The sequence below is a fragment of the Pseudophryne corroboree genome, chromosome 2 (assembly GCF_028390025.1).
Source record: "Pseudophryne corroboree isolate aPseCor3 chromosome 2, aPseCor3.hap2, whole genome shotgun sequence".
NCBI lineage: Eukaryota > Metazoa > Chordata > Amphibia > Anura > Myobatrachidae > Pseudophryne > Pseudophryne corroboree.
The window spans coordinates 603,208,754-603,225,648 of record NC_086445.1 but is presented as its reverse complement, the minus strand read 5'-3'; the positions used below and the strand labels follow the sequence as shown (position 1 = coordinate 603,225,648).

The window sequence follows — 16,895 nt, the reverse complement described above, 5'->3', positions numbered from 1 at the left end:
CAGGGGTAGTGAGCTAAAATGGTTATAATACGCCCATCAGCAGCAACAGAACGGGTGTGGAAGGATGTGAAAAGAATTGAATACTGCCCATTATGCCCCTCCAAGTCCATTTGTGAGGTACCTGTCTGGTGGGTTGGCTGCTTTGGTACATTTTATGTCGTCCTAATTAATTTCTAGAATCTCCCATCTCTCGCTGTTTAAAGCTACACATCATAAACAGCAGATCTGACCTAGTTTATTTTACCTTGCAAGTGGAAATTCCAAAGTGTACAACATTTTATAGGCTCCAACCCCTTCAGATGCAAGATTCTGCATTTGAAAAAAGAACCTCCCAAAACATAATGCACTTTGATGTCCAAGTGTCAAGGTAAAAAATGTTAAGTGCTCATCATATCGGGGTTATCTGCTAATGCAGCTATATTTATACTCCCTGAACTTGTCCTCTATTGTCTGAAACTGTAAGTCACTGTTTTCTTGTTTTGCTTCTTTGTTTATGTACTCTCTGACTGGACGCTGCAGATCCCTTTTGGCGTTATATACAGGTGAAACTCAGGAAATTAGAATATCGTGCAAAAGTTCAATTATTTCAGTAATTCAACTTAAAAGGTTAAACTAATATATTATGTAGACTCACTACATGCAAAGTGAGATATTTCAAGCCTTTATTTGTTATAATTTTGATGATTGTGGTTTACAGCTTAAGAAAACCCCAAATCCAAAATCTCAGAAAAGTAGAATATTACATAAAATAAAAAAAAAAAATAAAAAAAAAAAAAAAGATTTTAAATACAGAAATGTCAGCCCTCTGAAAAGTCTAATCATGCATATGTACTCAGTACTTAGTTTGGGCCCCTTTTGCGTGAATTACTGCCTCAATGCGGCATGGTATGGATTTTATCAGCCTGTGGCACTGCTGAGGTGTTATGGAAGATCAGGATGCTTCAATAGCGGCCTTCAGCTCTCCTGCATTGTTCGGTCTCATGTCTATCATCTTTCTCTTGGCAATGCCCCATAGATTCTCTATGGGGTTCAGGTCAGGCGGGTTTGTTGGCCAATCCAGCACAGTAATCCCACGGTCATTGAACCAGGTGTTGGTACTTTTGGCAGTGTGGGCAGGTGCCAAGTCCTGCTGGAAAATGAAGTCTGCATCTCCATAAAGCTTGTCTGCTGAAGGAAGCATGAAGAGCTCTAAAATGTCCTGGTAGACGGCTGCGTTGACTCTGGACTTAATAAAGTACAGTGGATCAACACCAGCAGATGAGATGGCTCCCCAAATCAACACAGACTGTGGAAACTAAATACTGGACTTCAAGCATCTTGGATTGTGTGCCTCTCCATTCTTCCTCATTACTCTGGGACCTTGGTTTCCCAATGAGATGCAAAATTTGCTCTCATCAGAAAAGAGGACTTTGGACCACTGAGCAACAGACCAGTTCTTCTTTTTTTTTTTTTTTTTTCTTGTCAGGGAAAGGCCATTCAAAAGTGTGGGGGAGCTTCACAAGGAGTGGACTGAGGCTGGAGTTAGTACATCAAGAGCCACCACACACAGACGGACCCTGGACATGGGCTTCAAATGTCGTATTCCTCCTGAACAACAAACGTCAGAAGCGTCTTACCTGAGCTAAAGAAAAGAGTATCTATTATGGGGCATTGCCAAGATAAAGATGAGACATGAGACCGAACAATGCAGAAGAGCTAAAGGCCGCTATTGAAGCATCCTGGTCTTCCATAACACCTAAGCAGTGCCACAGGCTGATAAAATCCATGCCAAGCCGCATTGAGGCAGTAAAAGGGGCCCAAACAAGTACTGAGTACATATGCATGATTATACTTTTCAGAGGGCTGACATTTCTGTGTTTTAAAATCCCTTTTTTTAATTGATTTTATGTAGTAATCTAATTTTCTGAGATTTTGAATTTGGGGTTTTCTTAAGCTGTAAACCACAATCATCAAAATGATAACACATAAATGCTTGAAATATCTCACTTTGCATGTAATGAGTGTATATAATGTATTAGTATCACCTTTTAAGTTGAATTACTGAAATAAATGAACTTTTGCACGATATTCTAATTTTCTGAGTTTCACCTGTAAATAAAGGAGGATGATAGTTATCTGAGCTAGTACACTATGTAGACAAGTGATTGGGCACTGACAGCAGATAGATCGACAAGATTATATTTATGTCAGTACTTTGTAGGTCCACCACATGCAGTTATTACTGCAGACGATCTTCTTGGCAAACTGCCCACAAGTTCACAGTCCCACAACATAACGCCACCACCTCCATGCCTCACTATAGGTACTGTACATTCTAGCATCAGACATTCTCCTGGCAATTTCCAAACCCAAGCACGTCCATCTGATTTGAAAAGTGTAAATCGTTATTCATCACTCCATAGCACTCGCCGCCATTGTTCCACTGTCCAGTTTTTGCGCTCTTTACATAATTGTAAGCGCTAGGCTGCATTGTTTGTCAGAGGTTTATGAGCAACTGCTCGCACATATCGAAGTGACTAGGCCTTCCTACAAAGTGTTGTCTAAATCGGCACTACCCGTTTTATACCTTCATGAACACATACTTGCTGCAGGAGCGCACCATTTTATTTGCGTGGGGTTGTCCAATCACTTTTGTCTAAATAGTGTATATTTCACTGCAGCAAGTGGACATGTACAAGATTCGGAAGACCCATTCAGGTACAAGACATTGTATCTAAATAAGAGGGTGGAGTCTCACAAAATGTTGAACATCTAAAATGTATCTGCTGAATTCGTGGTTGTACCCTAATGCTGGTCACACATTGAGGCAGATGTATTAACCTGGAGAAGGCATAAGGAAGTGATAAACCAGTGATATGTGCAAGGTGATAAACGCACCAGCCAATCGGCTCCAATATGTAAATTACAGTTAGGATCTGATTGGTTGCTGCCTTTATAGCCTTGCACATATCACTGGTTTATCACTTCCTTATGCCCTCTCCAGATTAATACATCTGCCCCATTGTGAGATATATTGGCCACACAATATCTGTGGAGGAGACCTTTTCCCTTTTAGTCTCCTGTGAAGAAACAAGGAGAATGTCGCGTGCATACACTGCCAGATGCTGCTGACCAGTGATCGGATCAGTCTGATATGTTAGAAGATTTATCATGTCTGACCGTCTGATCATCGCTGATTGGTCGCAACCATACCCTATGTGATATCAGCCAATTGCGTACTGTATACCCTGAAGTTAGATGGAGAAAGATGGGGCCTTCGGGTAAATGGATAAAATGAAACTGTGTTTGAGGGTACCGTGGTCTCTATTGAGAGACCATAGATGTGAGTGCTACTATTTGTCCAGTTGTACATGTAGAAAACATTTCTTAGTGGTACTGTGTGCATGCGGCGAAGTCGTGCTTGCCAAAAAATGTGTGGTCATATGGCACACGGAGCGAGGTGTCGTGCCAGATACACACATGCCCTCCTCAGACACAGCAGCGGCTGCAAATAAGTCGGTTGGGCAGTCAGTACTGTGTACCGGCTGTCCATTTCTTACCTGTACGTAGTACCGCCATACTTGCAGCACTGCATTTGTCACAAGTGTAACAACTTTTCTCTATCGTCCTAGTGGATGCTGGGGTTCCTGAAAGGACCATGGGGAATAGCGGCTCCGCAGGAGACAGGGCACAAAAGTAAAGCTTTCCGATCAGGTGGTGTGCACTGGCTCCTCCCCCTATGACCCTCCTCCAAGCCAGTTAGATTTTTGTGCCCGGCCGAGAAGGGTGCAATCTAGGTGGCTCTCCTAAAGAGCTGCTTAGAAAAGTTTAGCTTAGGTTTTTTATTTTACAGTGAGTCCTGCTGGCAACAGGATCACTGCAACGAGGGACTTAGGGGAGAAGAAGTGAACTCACCTGCGTGCAGGATGGATTGGCTTCTTGGCTACTGGACATCAGCTCCAGAGGGACGATCACAGGTACAGCCTGGATGGTCACCGGAGCCTTGCCGCCGGCCCCCTTGCAGATGCTGAAGTAAGAAGAGGTCCAGAATCGGCGGCAGAAGACTCCTCAGTCTTCTAAAGGTAGCGCACAGCACTGCAGCTGTGCGCCATTTTCCTCTCAGCACACTTCACACGGCAGTCACTGAGGGTGCAGGGCGCTGGGAGGGGGGCGCCCTGGGAGGCAAATGAATACCTATTTTGGCTAAAAATACCTCACATATAGCCTCCGGAGGCTATATGGAGATATTTAACCCCTGCCAGAATCCGTTAAGAGCGGGAGACGAGGCCGCCGAAAAAGGGGCGGGGCCTATCTCCTCAGCACACAGCGCCATTTTCCCTCACAGAAAGGCTGGAGGGAAGGCTCCCAGGCTCTCCCCTGCACTGCACTACAGAAACAGGGTTAAAACAGAGAGGGGGGGCACTAATTTGGCGTTAGAAATATATAAAACAGATGCTATAAGGGAAAACACTTATATAAGGTTGTCCCTATATAATTATAGCGTTTTTGGTGTGTGCTGGTAAACTCTCCCTCTGTCTCTCCAAAGGGCTAGTGGGTCCTGTCCTCTATCAGAGCATTCCCTGTGTGTGTGCTGTGTGTCGGTACGTGTGTGTCGACATGTATGAGGACGATGTTGGTGAGGAGGCGGAGCAATTGCCTGTAATGGTGATGTCACTCTCTAGGGAGTCGACACCGGAATGGATGGCTTATTTAGGGAATTACGTGATAATGTCAACACGCTGCAAGGTCGGTTGACGACATGAGACGGCCGACAAACAATTAGTACCGGTCCAGACGTCTCAAAAACACCGTCAGGGGTTTTAAAACGCCCGTTTACTTTAGTCGGTCGACACAGACACAGACAGGGACACTGAATCCAGTGTCGACGGTGAATAAACAAACGTATTCCTTATTAGGGCCACACGTTAAGGGCAATGAAGGAGGTGTTACATATTTCTGATACTACAAGTACCACAAAAGAGGGTATTATGTGGGATGTGAAAAAACTACCGTAGTTTTTCCTGAATCAGATAAATTAAATAAAGTGTGTGATGATGCGTGGGTTCCCCCCGATAGAAAATTATGGGCGGTATACCTTTTCCCGCCAGAAGTTAGGGCGCGTTGGGAAACACCCCTTAGGGTGGATAAGGCGCTCACACGCTTATCAAAACAAGTGGCGGTACCGTCTATAGATAGGGCCGTCCTCAAGGACCAGCTGACAGGAGGCTGGAAAATATCATAAAAAGTATATACACACATACTGGTGTTATACTGCGACCAGCGATCGCCTCAGCCTGGATGTGCAGAGCTGGGGTGGCTTGGTCGGATTCCCTGACTAAAAATATTGATACCCTTGACAGGGACAGTATTTTATTGACTATAGAGCATTTAAAGGATGCATTTCTATATATGCGAGATGCACAGAGGGATATTTGCACTCTGGCATCAAGAGTAAATGCGATGTCCATATCTGCCAGAAGATGTTATGGACACGACAGTGGTCAGGTGATGCAGATTCCAAACGGCACAAAGGTGTATTGCCGTATAAAGGAAGAGGAGTTATTTGGGGTCGGTCCATCGGACCTGGTGGCCACGGCAACTGCTGGAAAATCCGCCGTTTTTACCCTAAGTCACATCTCTGCAGAAAAAGACACCGTCTTTTCAGCCTCAGTCCTTTCGTCCCTATAAGATCATATCTGCCCAGGGATAGAGGAAAGGGAAGAAGACTGCAGCAGGCAGCCCATTCCCAGGAACAGAAGCGTTCCACCGCTTCTGACAAGTTCTCAGCATGGCGCTGAGACCGTACAGGACCCCTGGATCCTACAAGTAGTATCCCAGGGGTACAGATTGGAATGTCGAGACGTTTCCCCTTCGCAGGCTCCTGAAGTCTGCTTTACCAAGGTCTCCCTCCGACAAGGAGGCAGTATGGGAAAAAATTCACAAGCTGTATTCCCAGCAGGTGATGATTAAATTACCCCTCCTACTACAAGAAAAGGGGTATTATTCCACACTATATTGTGGTACTGAAGCCAGAAGGCTAGGTGAGACTTATTCTAAAAAAAAAAAAAAAAAAAAATTTTTTTGAACACTTACAAAGGTTCAAATCAAGATGGAGTCACTCAGAGCAGTGATAACGAACCAGGAAGAAGGGGACTATATAGTGTCCCGGGACATCAGGGATGCTTACCTCTATGTCCCAAATTTGCCCTTCTCACTAAGGGTACCTCAGGTTCGTGGTGCAGAACTGTCACTATCAGTTTCAGACGCTGCCGTTTGGATTGTCCACGGCACCCCGGGTCTTTACCAAGGTAATGGCCGAAATGATGATTCTTCTTCGAAGAAAAGGCGTCTTAATTATCCCTTACTTGGACGATCTCCTGATAAGGGCATAGTCCAGGGAACAGTTGGAGGTCGGAGTAGCACTATCTCGGATACTGCTACAACAGCACGGGTGGATTCTAAATATTCCAAAATCGCAGCTGATCCCGACGACACGTCTGCTGTGCCTAGGGATGATTCTGGACACAGTCCAGAAAAAGGTGTTTCTCCCGGAAGAGAAAGCCAGGGAGTTATCCGAGCTAGTCAGGAACCTCCTAAAAACAGTGCATCATTGCACAAGGGTCCTGGTAAAAATGGTGGCTTCCTACGAAGCAATTCCATTCGGCAGATTTCACGCAAGAACTTTTCAGTGTGATCTGCTGGACAAATGGTCCGGATCGCATCTTCAGATGCATCAGCGGATAACCCTATATCCAAGGACAAGGGTGTCTCTCCTGTGGTGGTTATAGAGTGCTCATCTTCTAGAGGGCCGCAGATTCGGCATTCAGGATTGGATGCTGGTGACCACGGAGCCCAGCCCGAGAGGCTGGGGAGCAGTCACACAAAAAAAAAAAAAAAAATTTCCAGGGAGTGTGATCAAGTCTGGAGACTTTTCTCCACATAAATATACTGGAGCTAAGGGTAAATTTATAATGCTCTAAGCTTAGCAAGACCTCTGCTTCAAGGTCAGCCGGTATTGATCCAGTGGGAAAAACATCACGGCAGTCGCCCACGTAAACAGACAGGGCGACACAAGAAGCAGGAGGGCAATGGCAAAAACTGCAAGGACTTTTCGCTGGGCGGAAAATCATGTGATAGCACTGTCAGCAGTGTTTCATCCCGGGAATGGAAACTGGGAAGCAGACTTCCTCAGCAGGCACGACCTCCACCCGGGAGAGTGGAAACTTCATCGGGAAGTTTTTTCCACATGATTGTAAACCGTTGGGAAATACCAAAGGTGGACATGATGGCGTCCCGTCTGAACAAAAAACGGGACAGGTATTGCGCCAGGTCAAGAGACCCTCAGGCAATAGCTGTGGACGTTCTGGTAACACCGTGGGTGTACCAGTCGGTGTATGTGTTCCCTCCTCTGCTTCTCATACCTAAGGTGCTGAGAATTATAAGACGTAGAGGAGTAAGAACTATACTCATGGCTCCGGATTGGCCAAGAAGGACTTGGTACCCGGAACTTCAAGAGATGCTTACAGAGGTCTTATGGCCTCTGCCGCTAAGAAGGGACTTGCTTCAGCAAGTACCATGTCTGTTCCAAGACTTACCGCAGCTGCGTTTGTCGGCATGGCGGTGGAAAGCCGGATCCTAAGGGAAAAAGGCATTCCGGAAGAGGTCATTCCTACCCTGGTCAAAGCCAGAAAGGAGGTGACCGCACAACATTATCACCACATGTGGCGAAAATATGTTGCGTGGTGTGATGCCAGGAAGGCCCCACAAAGAAATTTCAACTCGGTCGTTTCCTGCATTTCCTGCAAACAGGAGTGTCTATGGGCCTCAAATTGGGGTCCATTAAGGTTCAAATTTCGGCCCTGTCGATTTTCTTCCAGAAAGAATTGGCTTCAGTTCCTGAAGTCCAGAAGTTTGTCAAGGGAGTATTGCATATACAACCCCCTTTTGTGCCTCCAGTGGCACTGTGGGATCTCAACGTAGTTCTGGGATTCCTCAAATCACATTGGTTTAAAACCAGTCAAATCTGTGGATTTGAAGCATCTCACATGAAAAGTGACCATGCTCTTGGCCCTGGCCTGGACCAGGCGAGTGTCAAATTGGTGGTTTTTTCTCAAAAAAGCCCATATCTGTTTGTCCATTCGGACAGGGCAGAGCTGCGGACTCGTCCCCAGTTCTCTCCCTAAGGTGGTGTCAGTGTTTCACCTGAACCAGCTTATTGTGGTGCCTTGCACCTACTAGGGACTTGGAGGACTCCAAGTTGCTAGATGTTGTCAGGGCCCTGAAAATATGTTCCAGGACGGCTGGAGTCAGGAAAACTGACTTGCTGTTATCCTGTATGCACCCAACAAACTGGGTGCTCTTGCTTCTAAGCAGACTATTGCTAGTTGGATGTGTAATACAATTCAGCTTGCACATTCTGTGGCAGGCCTGCCACAGCCAAAATATGTAAATGCCCATTCCACAAGGAAGGTGGGCTCATCTTGGGCGGCTGCCCGAGGGGTCTCGGCTTTACAACTTTGCCGAGCAGCTACTTGGTCAGGGGCAAACACGTTTGCTAAATTCTACAAATTTGATACCCTGGCTAAGGAGGACCTGGAGTTCTCTCATTCGGTGCTGCAGAGTCATCCGCACTCTCCCGCCCGTTTGGGAGCTTTGGTATAATCCCCATGGTCCTTTCAGGAACCCCAGCATCCACTAGGACGATAGAGAAAATAAGAATTTACTTACCGATAATTCTATTTCTCGGAGTCCGTAGTGGATGCTGGGCGCCCATCCCAAGTGCGGATTATCTGCAATACTTGTACATAGTTACAAAAATCGGGTTATTATTGTTGTGAGCCATCTTTTCAGAGGCTCCGCTGTTATCATACTGTTAACTGGGTTTAGATCACAAGTTGTACGGTGTGATTGGTGTGGCTGGTATGAGTCTTACCCGGGATTCAAAATTCCTCCCTTATTGTGTACGCTCGTCCGGGCACAGTACCTAACTGGCTTGGAGGAGGGTCATAGGGGGAGGAGCCAGTGCACACCACCTGATCGGAAAGCTTTACTTTTGTGCCCTGTCTCCTGCGGAGCCGCTATTCCCCATGGTCCTTTCAGGAACCCCAGCATCCACTACGGACTCCGAGAAATAGAATTATCGGTAAGTAAATTCTTATTATTGCACATATTAGCAAGTTATATTTGCAGTAATGGCTTGCTTATTGCAGACTATGTGTCAAACAAACCCCGTCCCTATATTCTAGAGGGATCAATTAATGTTCTGTTCAGTTACTCTGATCATGACTTAACCCAGAATTCACATGAATGAAAGGATAGCTTCTTTTTTAATAAACTGATATCTTTACATTTGTTGTACCTAGATGACTAGCATCATGATGCAATTGCAGAACAGTGGCTAGGCAACCACACATACCTGCACCATTATGTGAACTTTGAAATCACTAGTTTAAATACTCATTTATTGGGGTTTTTTTAATGGACTTTTCCTTTACCCAAGTGAGTACCTAGTGGCCTAGATGAAATGTCTGCTCATTTATATTCAGATTTCTTATATGTTCCAGTAATTGCTGACTGAGCCACTGTCCCTTTCTCCCCAGGATCTCTCTGGTTCCATTGATGACCTCCCAATGGGTGCAGAGGGTGCTCTGAGTCCAGGTGTCAGCACTTCTGGGATCTCCAGTAGCCAGGGAGAGCAGAGCAACCCAGCCCAGTCACCTTTCTCTCCTCATACTTCTCCCCACCTGCCTGGCATTAGGGGGCCCTCACCCTCCCCAGTAGGATCTCCAGCCAGTGTGGCCCAATCTCGTTCTGGACCGCTCTCCCCAACCTCTGTGCCAGGTAAGATCATGAATGATCTGTCAACCGGGGGTAGGGGGGGGGGAGTGGAATTCACTGTCAGACCCTTTTGATTTGTAATTGCTCAGGGTTTTCTCACACAGTGGTTGACTTGCAAAATAATTGTAAGATTATTTTCTCTCTGATCTCTTAAATTGAGATTAATACAGGATTATGCATTTGCTGGATCGTTTGTTTAGACTTTTATGTTAAAATTGTCTATTTTCAGGAACGCAGATGCCACCACGCCCTCCGAGTGGGCAGTCAGATGGCCTGATTCATCCTACCATGAACCAGGCTGGTCTTGGTCAGGAGAGAGGTGAGTGTTGCTGTACTTCGTTTTTTGTTTTTTTGTTTGTTTGTTTTTGGAAAGGATGGGGCATGTATGTAACAATCTTTATTACTGCTGTGTTCCTACAGGGTACATGCAAAGGAATGCGCAGATACCTCAGTATGGATCACCACAGCCTGGCCCAGCACTTTCACCACGTCAGTCGTCAGGGGGACAGATGCATGCTGGGATGGGAGCCTATCAGCAGAACTCAATGGGGAGCTATGGACCTCAGGGAGGACAGTATGGTCCCCAAGGTGTGTACATCATTATATAAGTAGTACCAGATTGGACTAGGAAGGAACTGAAGCTACATCAGATATAAATAGATGTGCTGTAGTAGCCTAGCCTTGTTTGGGGTGGTTAATATTCTACCAAATGAATCAATGATGCTGAGAGCAGCAAGTCCAGAAATGTTTTTTTTTTATTTTTTGTTTGTTTTTTTTTTAAACTATAAGCTTATGTGGTAAGTACTATTTTTCAGAAAGTTGTCCCATTTGTTGTCTCCTACACAGGCGGGTACCCCAGACAGCCAAATTACAACACCATGCCTAATGCAGGATATTCTGGGGGTGGCATGGCCCCTCTTGTCGCAGGTGGGCAGATGCATGGGCAGGGAGGCATGCCGCAGTATGGGGGACGTATGGGTCACTCTGCAATGGGCAGCCGTCCATATGGCCCAAACATGCAAAGCATGCCGCCACAAGTGGGAAGTGGAATGTGTCCTCCTCCTGCTGGTATGAATCGTAAAGCACAAGAGGTCGCTGGCATGCATGGCACTGCTAACTCCATCCAAAACAGGTAAAATTATGTTTGTTTGTTTTATTCCTAACAAGCCTGTATCCATCAATATCTATTTTCATCACCATGTCCTTTTTAGGCAGCAATCCCAAATCCCATAAACCAAGATTGATTGATTTATTTTTTAAAGTTTTTATTTTAATGGACTATTTAAATACATTTCTAAAAGCATGTTATTGTTTTTTTTTTTGTTTTTTTATTAGCTGTCATTCTACAATCCCTTATCTCCTTTTACAGTATATCTGGAGGTAGCATTAAAACATGACTGATAGGTAGATCAGGTGGGCTGTCAGGTAGGCTTCTTGGCATGTCATGTGAAAGAGGAAAGGGTAGGATTTTACTGTAGATGGGGCTCCAAAGCATCTCTGCTTACTAGATAATTTGCAGTGACACTGGTTGCAATGGTAGTATATGATACACTGCATAATTCTAAATCGTTAATGGCAACTTGGGAAAATGGTAGATACCAAAATCCTTCTTATAGCCTGCTACAGCGATTTATGTTAAAAACTTCTGTAAATGGGATTGCTGCTTAGTTATTTCCCGAGTAAGGAATGCATTGTGAATCCATTCCTTTTCATTACCTGTCCTGGATCCATACACTTTTGTGACCTAATTCTAGACAGAAGGCATTACGCATTATAATTACAAACGGTTTACAAAGCTTTGATTTGTTAATGGCCTGAAATGCAGCATACTGTATTTAAGCAACTTAAGAAGAAATGATTAGTAGGCTCAGTGCCCAGGTTGTAGAGTTCGGAAGCTTCTAGTAGATGGAGATGGATCTTCCATGATGTGATCTACATGAGTAGGAAGTCTTATTTTCTGTACGTGTTATCTGCGTTAGGCAGAGTTGTCTTTGCAGAAAATGGACAGTTACCAATTGTAAAGAGGACTTATTTGTTATGTTGCAGGTCTCCAGGATACCCCAACATGAACCAAGGTGGGATGATGGGTTCAGGACCTCCATATGGCCAAGGAATGAACAGTATGGCAGCAATGATGAATGTGCAAGGACCTCCTTATATGGGAGGCAACATGGCCAACAACTCAGGTGTGCACAAACAGCTCAGAAGTTATCTAAAATGTTTTTTCTTTCTTTCCACATACTTTTTATTGTATACTAATGCAAATACATTTGTCAGGCATGGCTGGCAGCCCAGAACTCATGGGACTCTCTGATGTTAAATTGACACCGACACCCAAAATGAACAACAAAGCAGATGGGACACCTAAAGCAGAGACCAAATCAAAGGTATTTCAACATTGAAGATGGTCAACGGAATACTTTTTAATTATATATGGGGTGTACAATAAGTTTCTGGATGAACAAAAAGTATTATTTACAAAGTGGACATTAAGTTTTTCAAAGTATTCCCCAGAGGAGTCTATGCAAAGTTGCATGCACTGAAACCATGTGGTGAAGCAGCTGGACTAGTCCGAAGCAGGTATGTCTTCTACATGCTAGTTGAAGGTTGCCACTGCAACTTTTGGTGACTCAAAATGAATCCCATACATCTTGAACTTGATTTGTGGGAGCACGAAGTCGTCTCAGGGGGCCATGTCTGTACTGTATGGTGGATAACCAAGCTCTCATTGTCGTGATGGAGTAGGGCACCACGAATGTGAGTTCTTGGATGGTGCCTAGAAATGACTTCCAGCACTTGCAGCAGGCATTAGTTGGCGTACCAGTCCCCAGTGACAGTGTGCTGCTGCACGAGTGGTGCGGTAGCTACATGACCAGTCTTGGCCTCAAAAACACAGCCACCATCTGCTTGGCTATGCTGCGCTCACGTCGCAACTTCTGTAGCGGGTCACCTCCACTGGGCCGACTATTTGGTTCCTAGGTCAAAACAGGATTCATCGCCACTGATGGTCTCTCAGAGTTTGAGCGACCACCGTCAAACATGGCCAGGATGTAGCAGCACCAAGTCACCTGTGCCGCCTCCTGCTCTCGAGTCGTGCAGAAACCTTGCTACGTTAAAGGTTTTCGTGGAGTATCAAGCGGATGGATCAAAATGAGATGCTTATCTCCTTCTCTAACCGGACCACGGTCACCACGACATCAAGCATAACTATGGCACGCATGGCAGCATCATTGTCCACGGTGATGGTGAACACAGGTCATTGTTCCTAGTCTTCCAGGGACAGTCTCCCGTGCCAAAAGTCTGCAGCCCACGCAAACAAAGTGGTTCGGGACAGTGCTTCCTACCCAAAAACATCTCTCAGCCGGTCAAAACTTTCCTCCTGTTGTAGAAAATATTGGCTCTCCAGTGGCCCTCTGAGCTCCATAATGAGTTTGTGTAGGAAGTGAACATGCTGACTACTGTGGTGTGCAGTGCTACTTACAGTGCACCTGGAAAGTATTCACAACACTTCACTTTTTCCCCATTTTGTTATGTTACAGCCTTATTCCAAAATGGAATAAATTCATTTTTTCCCCTCCTAATTCTACATACAATACCCCATGACAACGTGAAAAAAGTTTTTTTGTTTTGTGATTTTTGCAAGTTTATTAAAAATAAAAAACTAAGAATTCAAATGTACATAAGTATTCACAGCCTTTGCCATGAAGCTCAAAATTGAGCTCGAGTGCATCCTGTTTCCACTGATTATCCTTGAGATGTTCCTACAGCTTAATTGGAGTCCACTTGTGGTAAATTCAGTTGATTGGACATGATTTGGAAAGGGGCACAGCTGTCTATATAAGGTCCCACACTTGACAGTGTATGTCTGAGCACAAACAAAGCATGAAGTCAAAGTAATTGTCTGTAGACCTCTGAGAGAGGATTGTCTTGAGGCACAAATCTGGGGAAGGGTACAGAAAACTATCTGCTGCTTTGAAGGTCCCAATGAGCACAGTGGCCCTCCTCATCCGTAAATGGAAGAATTTCGGAGCCACCAGGACTCTTCCTAGAGCTGGCCAGCCATCTAAACTGAGTGATCGTGGGAGAAGGGCCCTAGTCAGTGAGGTGACCAAGAACCCGATGGTCACTCTGTCAGAGCTACAGCATTCCTCTGTGGAGAGAGGAGAACCTTCCAGAAGGACAACCATCTCCGCAGCAATCCACCAATCAGGCCTGTGCGGTAGAGTGGCCAGACGGGAGCCACTCCTTAGTCAAAAGCACATGGCAGCCTGCCTGGAGTTTTCCAAAATGTACCTGAAGTACACTCTGACCATGAGAAACAAAATTCTCTGGTCTGATGAGACAAAGATTGAACTCTTTGGCATGAATGCTAGGCGTCCTGTTTGGAGGAAACCAGGCACGGCTCATCACCAAATACAATCCTTACAGTGAAGCATGGTGGTGGCAGCATCATGGTGTGGGGATGTTTTTCAGCGGCAGGAACTGGGAGACTTTGTCAGGATATAGCGGGAAAGATGAATGCAGCAATGTACAGACACATCCTGGATGAAAACCTGCTCCAGAGCGCTCTTGACCTCAGACTGGGGCGACGGTTCATCTTTCAGCAGGACAACGACCCTAAGCACATAGCCAGGATATCAAAGGAGTGGCTCCAGGACAACTCTGTGAATGTCCTTGAGTGGCCCAGCCAGAGCCCAGACTTGAATCCTATTTGAACATCTCTGGAGAAATCTGAAAATGGCTGTGCACTGACGATTCCTATCCAACCTGATGGAGCTTGAAAGGTGCTGCAAAGAGGAATGGGTGAAACTGCCCAAAGATAGGTGTGCCAAGCTTGTGGCATCATATTCAAAAAGACTTGAGGATGTAATTGCTTCCAAAGGTGCATCAACAGAGTATTGAGCAAAGGCTGTGAATACTTATGTGCAAAAATCTCAAAATAACTTTTTTCACGTTGTCATTATGGGGTATTAGGAGGGAAAAAATTAATTTATTCCAGTTTGGAATAAGGCTGTAACATAAAATGTGTAAAAACCTTTTTGTGCCTTGACATTTCACAAAAACTTTAGTCCGATTACAGTTCACAACAAGACTGTCAGATTTTGTCTACCTATGAACTGTACATCCAGAAACTTATTGTACCACCCCCATATATATGTAATGTGGTTTTTACTTATTCATAATAACGATTATTTGTACCTGATAAAACAGGTTAAATTCCTAAAGCGTAAGCACAGATGTCATGGACATATAAGCTTATATTAAAACATGCCAGCATATGGTCTTTCACTAAGGGGCAGATTCAGTTAGCCACAGTTCCTGAGCTAATAAATTTCTGTTGTCAGGGCCATAACAAGGGCGGCACTCGGGGGCAGAACCGTCCGCCACCGCAATGTCCATATGCAGGGTGCCCGCTGCACTGTTTTTACTAGCAGTGCATCTGACTCTTTCTCAGCAGTTTGCACTCTGAGCTCCGCCTTCCAGCGTGAGGTTCGTTGTGCGGTGGGGGCACAGCAGGCAGAGTGGGGCAGGGGCTGACTGAGTGGTTAGGTGGATCACCCTACGGAAGCAGATGAAGCTTTTTTGCAAATACAGTAAGAGCAGGTAGAAGTTGCCATGGAGTTCAACTTTAAATTACGAACCAATAAAAAGTCCAGCTTAAGCCTATTCTAGCAGCAGGACTAGTGTTTTTTTTATGGTCAATCAGGAGCATAATTGTTAGAAAGCAGTGCGCTTTACGTGCAAACATGCTGGGCACCAAGACCCAGGGAGGTATGTGCTCCAACCTGATCACTATTGAGCATGTGCGGGAGCCATCTTGTGGTCAGTGTCTGTGAGACGCTATGGTAATGGTGGAGACTGAACTTTCCATGCTTCACTCCAGAGAGACCTGCATATGAAGCTAGTGCATGGATGCTGGTATATCTGTTTGTATTGTACACTCTATAAGGGTGGGTGCTACTGTGTGGCTGAATTTGGGGTACTTAGTGGGGCCACGTCACTTCCTTGTGAGACCACACCCCTTTTTTTGGGGGATCTATTCCTTTTCAAAATACCGTTTTGTGCCAGTTCTCTTTTTGACCCGGGGCACCAAAATGTCTAGTTACAGCACTGACTGCCGCTATCCTGCGCGTAAATTCCCCAGACGGTGCATTTAACAGGAATGTGTCCTTGCACCCTCTGGGGCTTAACGCACAGGGTAGCTCCTTAGCTTCAGGCAATTAACTCAGGCGTTATTGGTTAAAGTATTAGTTGCATGTGTTCAACTTGCTGTAGCTGTATGGTAAGTCCTTCGGCTAATTGAATCTGCCCCTAAGGGTGCTAAATAGGAGATTTTCTCTAACGTCCTAGTGGATGCTGGGGACTCCGTCAGGACCATGGGGAATAGCGGGCTCCGCAGGAGACAGGGCACATCTAAAAAAGCTTTTAGGTCACATGGTGCGTACTGGCTCCTCCCCCTATGACCCTCCTCCAAGCCTCAGTTAGGTTTTTGTGCCCGTCCGAGAGGGTGCAATCTAGGTGGCTCTCCTAAAGAGCTGTTTAGAAAAGTTTTTTTTTTAGGTTTCAATCTCAGTGATTCCTGCTGGCAACAGGATCACTGCATCGAGGGACTTAGGGGAGAGATTTCCAACTCACCTGCGTGCAGGATGGATTGGAGTCTTAGGCTACTGGACACTTAGCTCCAGAGGGAGTCGGAACACAGGTCAGCCTGGGGTTCGTCCCGGAGCCGCGCCGCCGATCCCCCTTACAGACGCTGAAGAGACGGCAGAACGGAGGTCCGGAAAACAGGCGGCAGAAGACTCCACAGTCTTCATGAAGGTAGCGCACAGCACTGCAGCTGTGCGCCATTGTTGTCACACGGCTCACTGACTCAGTCACGGAGGGTGCAGGGCGCTGCTGGGGGCGCCCTGGGCAGCAATATAATTACCTTTAGTGGCAAAATAAATACATCACATATAGCCATTAAGGCTATATGTATGTATTTTAACCCAGGCCAGTTTCTTAAAAACCGGGAGAAAAAGCCAGCCGAAAAAGGGGCGGAGCTTATTCTCCTCAGCACTCAGCGCCATTTTCCTGCT

At 45.6% G+C, this 16,895-nt stretch overlaps 1 protein-coding gene across 4 annotated transcripts in view; it reads left to right on the top strand.

Annotated features, from left to right (window-relative positions):
- Positions 1-16,895, top strand: part of ARID1A (AT-rich interaction domain 1A) — a 153,452-nt gene that overhangs the window by 118,836 nt on the left and 17,721 nt on the right. For all 4 annotated transcript variants that reach the window (XM_063954715.1, XM_063954714.1, XM_063954713.1 and 1 more), the window contains 6 exons: positions 9,579-9,819; positions 10,046-10,135; positions 10,237-10,404; positions 10,663-10,948; positions 11,863-12,002; positions 12,094-12,203. In XM_063954715.1, coding sequence (XP_063810785.1) covers positions 9,579-9,819; positions 10,046-10,135; positions 10,237-10,404; positions 10,663-10,948; positions 11,863-12,002; positions 12,094-12,203 — 1,035 coding nt within the window. The remainder of the gene's footprint in view (positions 1-9,578; positions 9,820-10,045; positions 10,136-10,236; positions 10,405-10,662; positions 10,949-11,862; positions 12,003-12,093; positions 12,204-16,895) is intronic.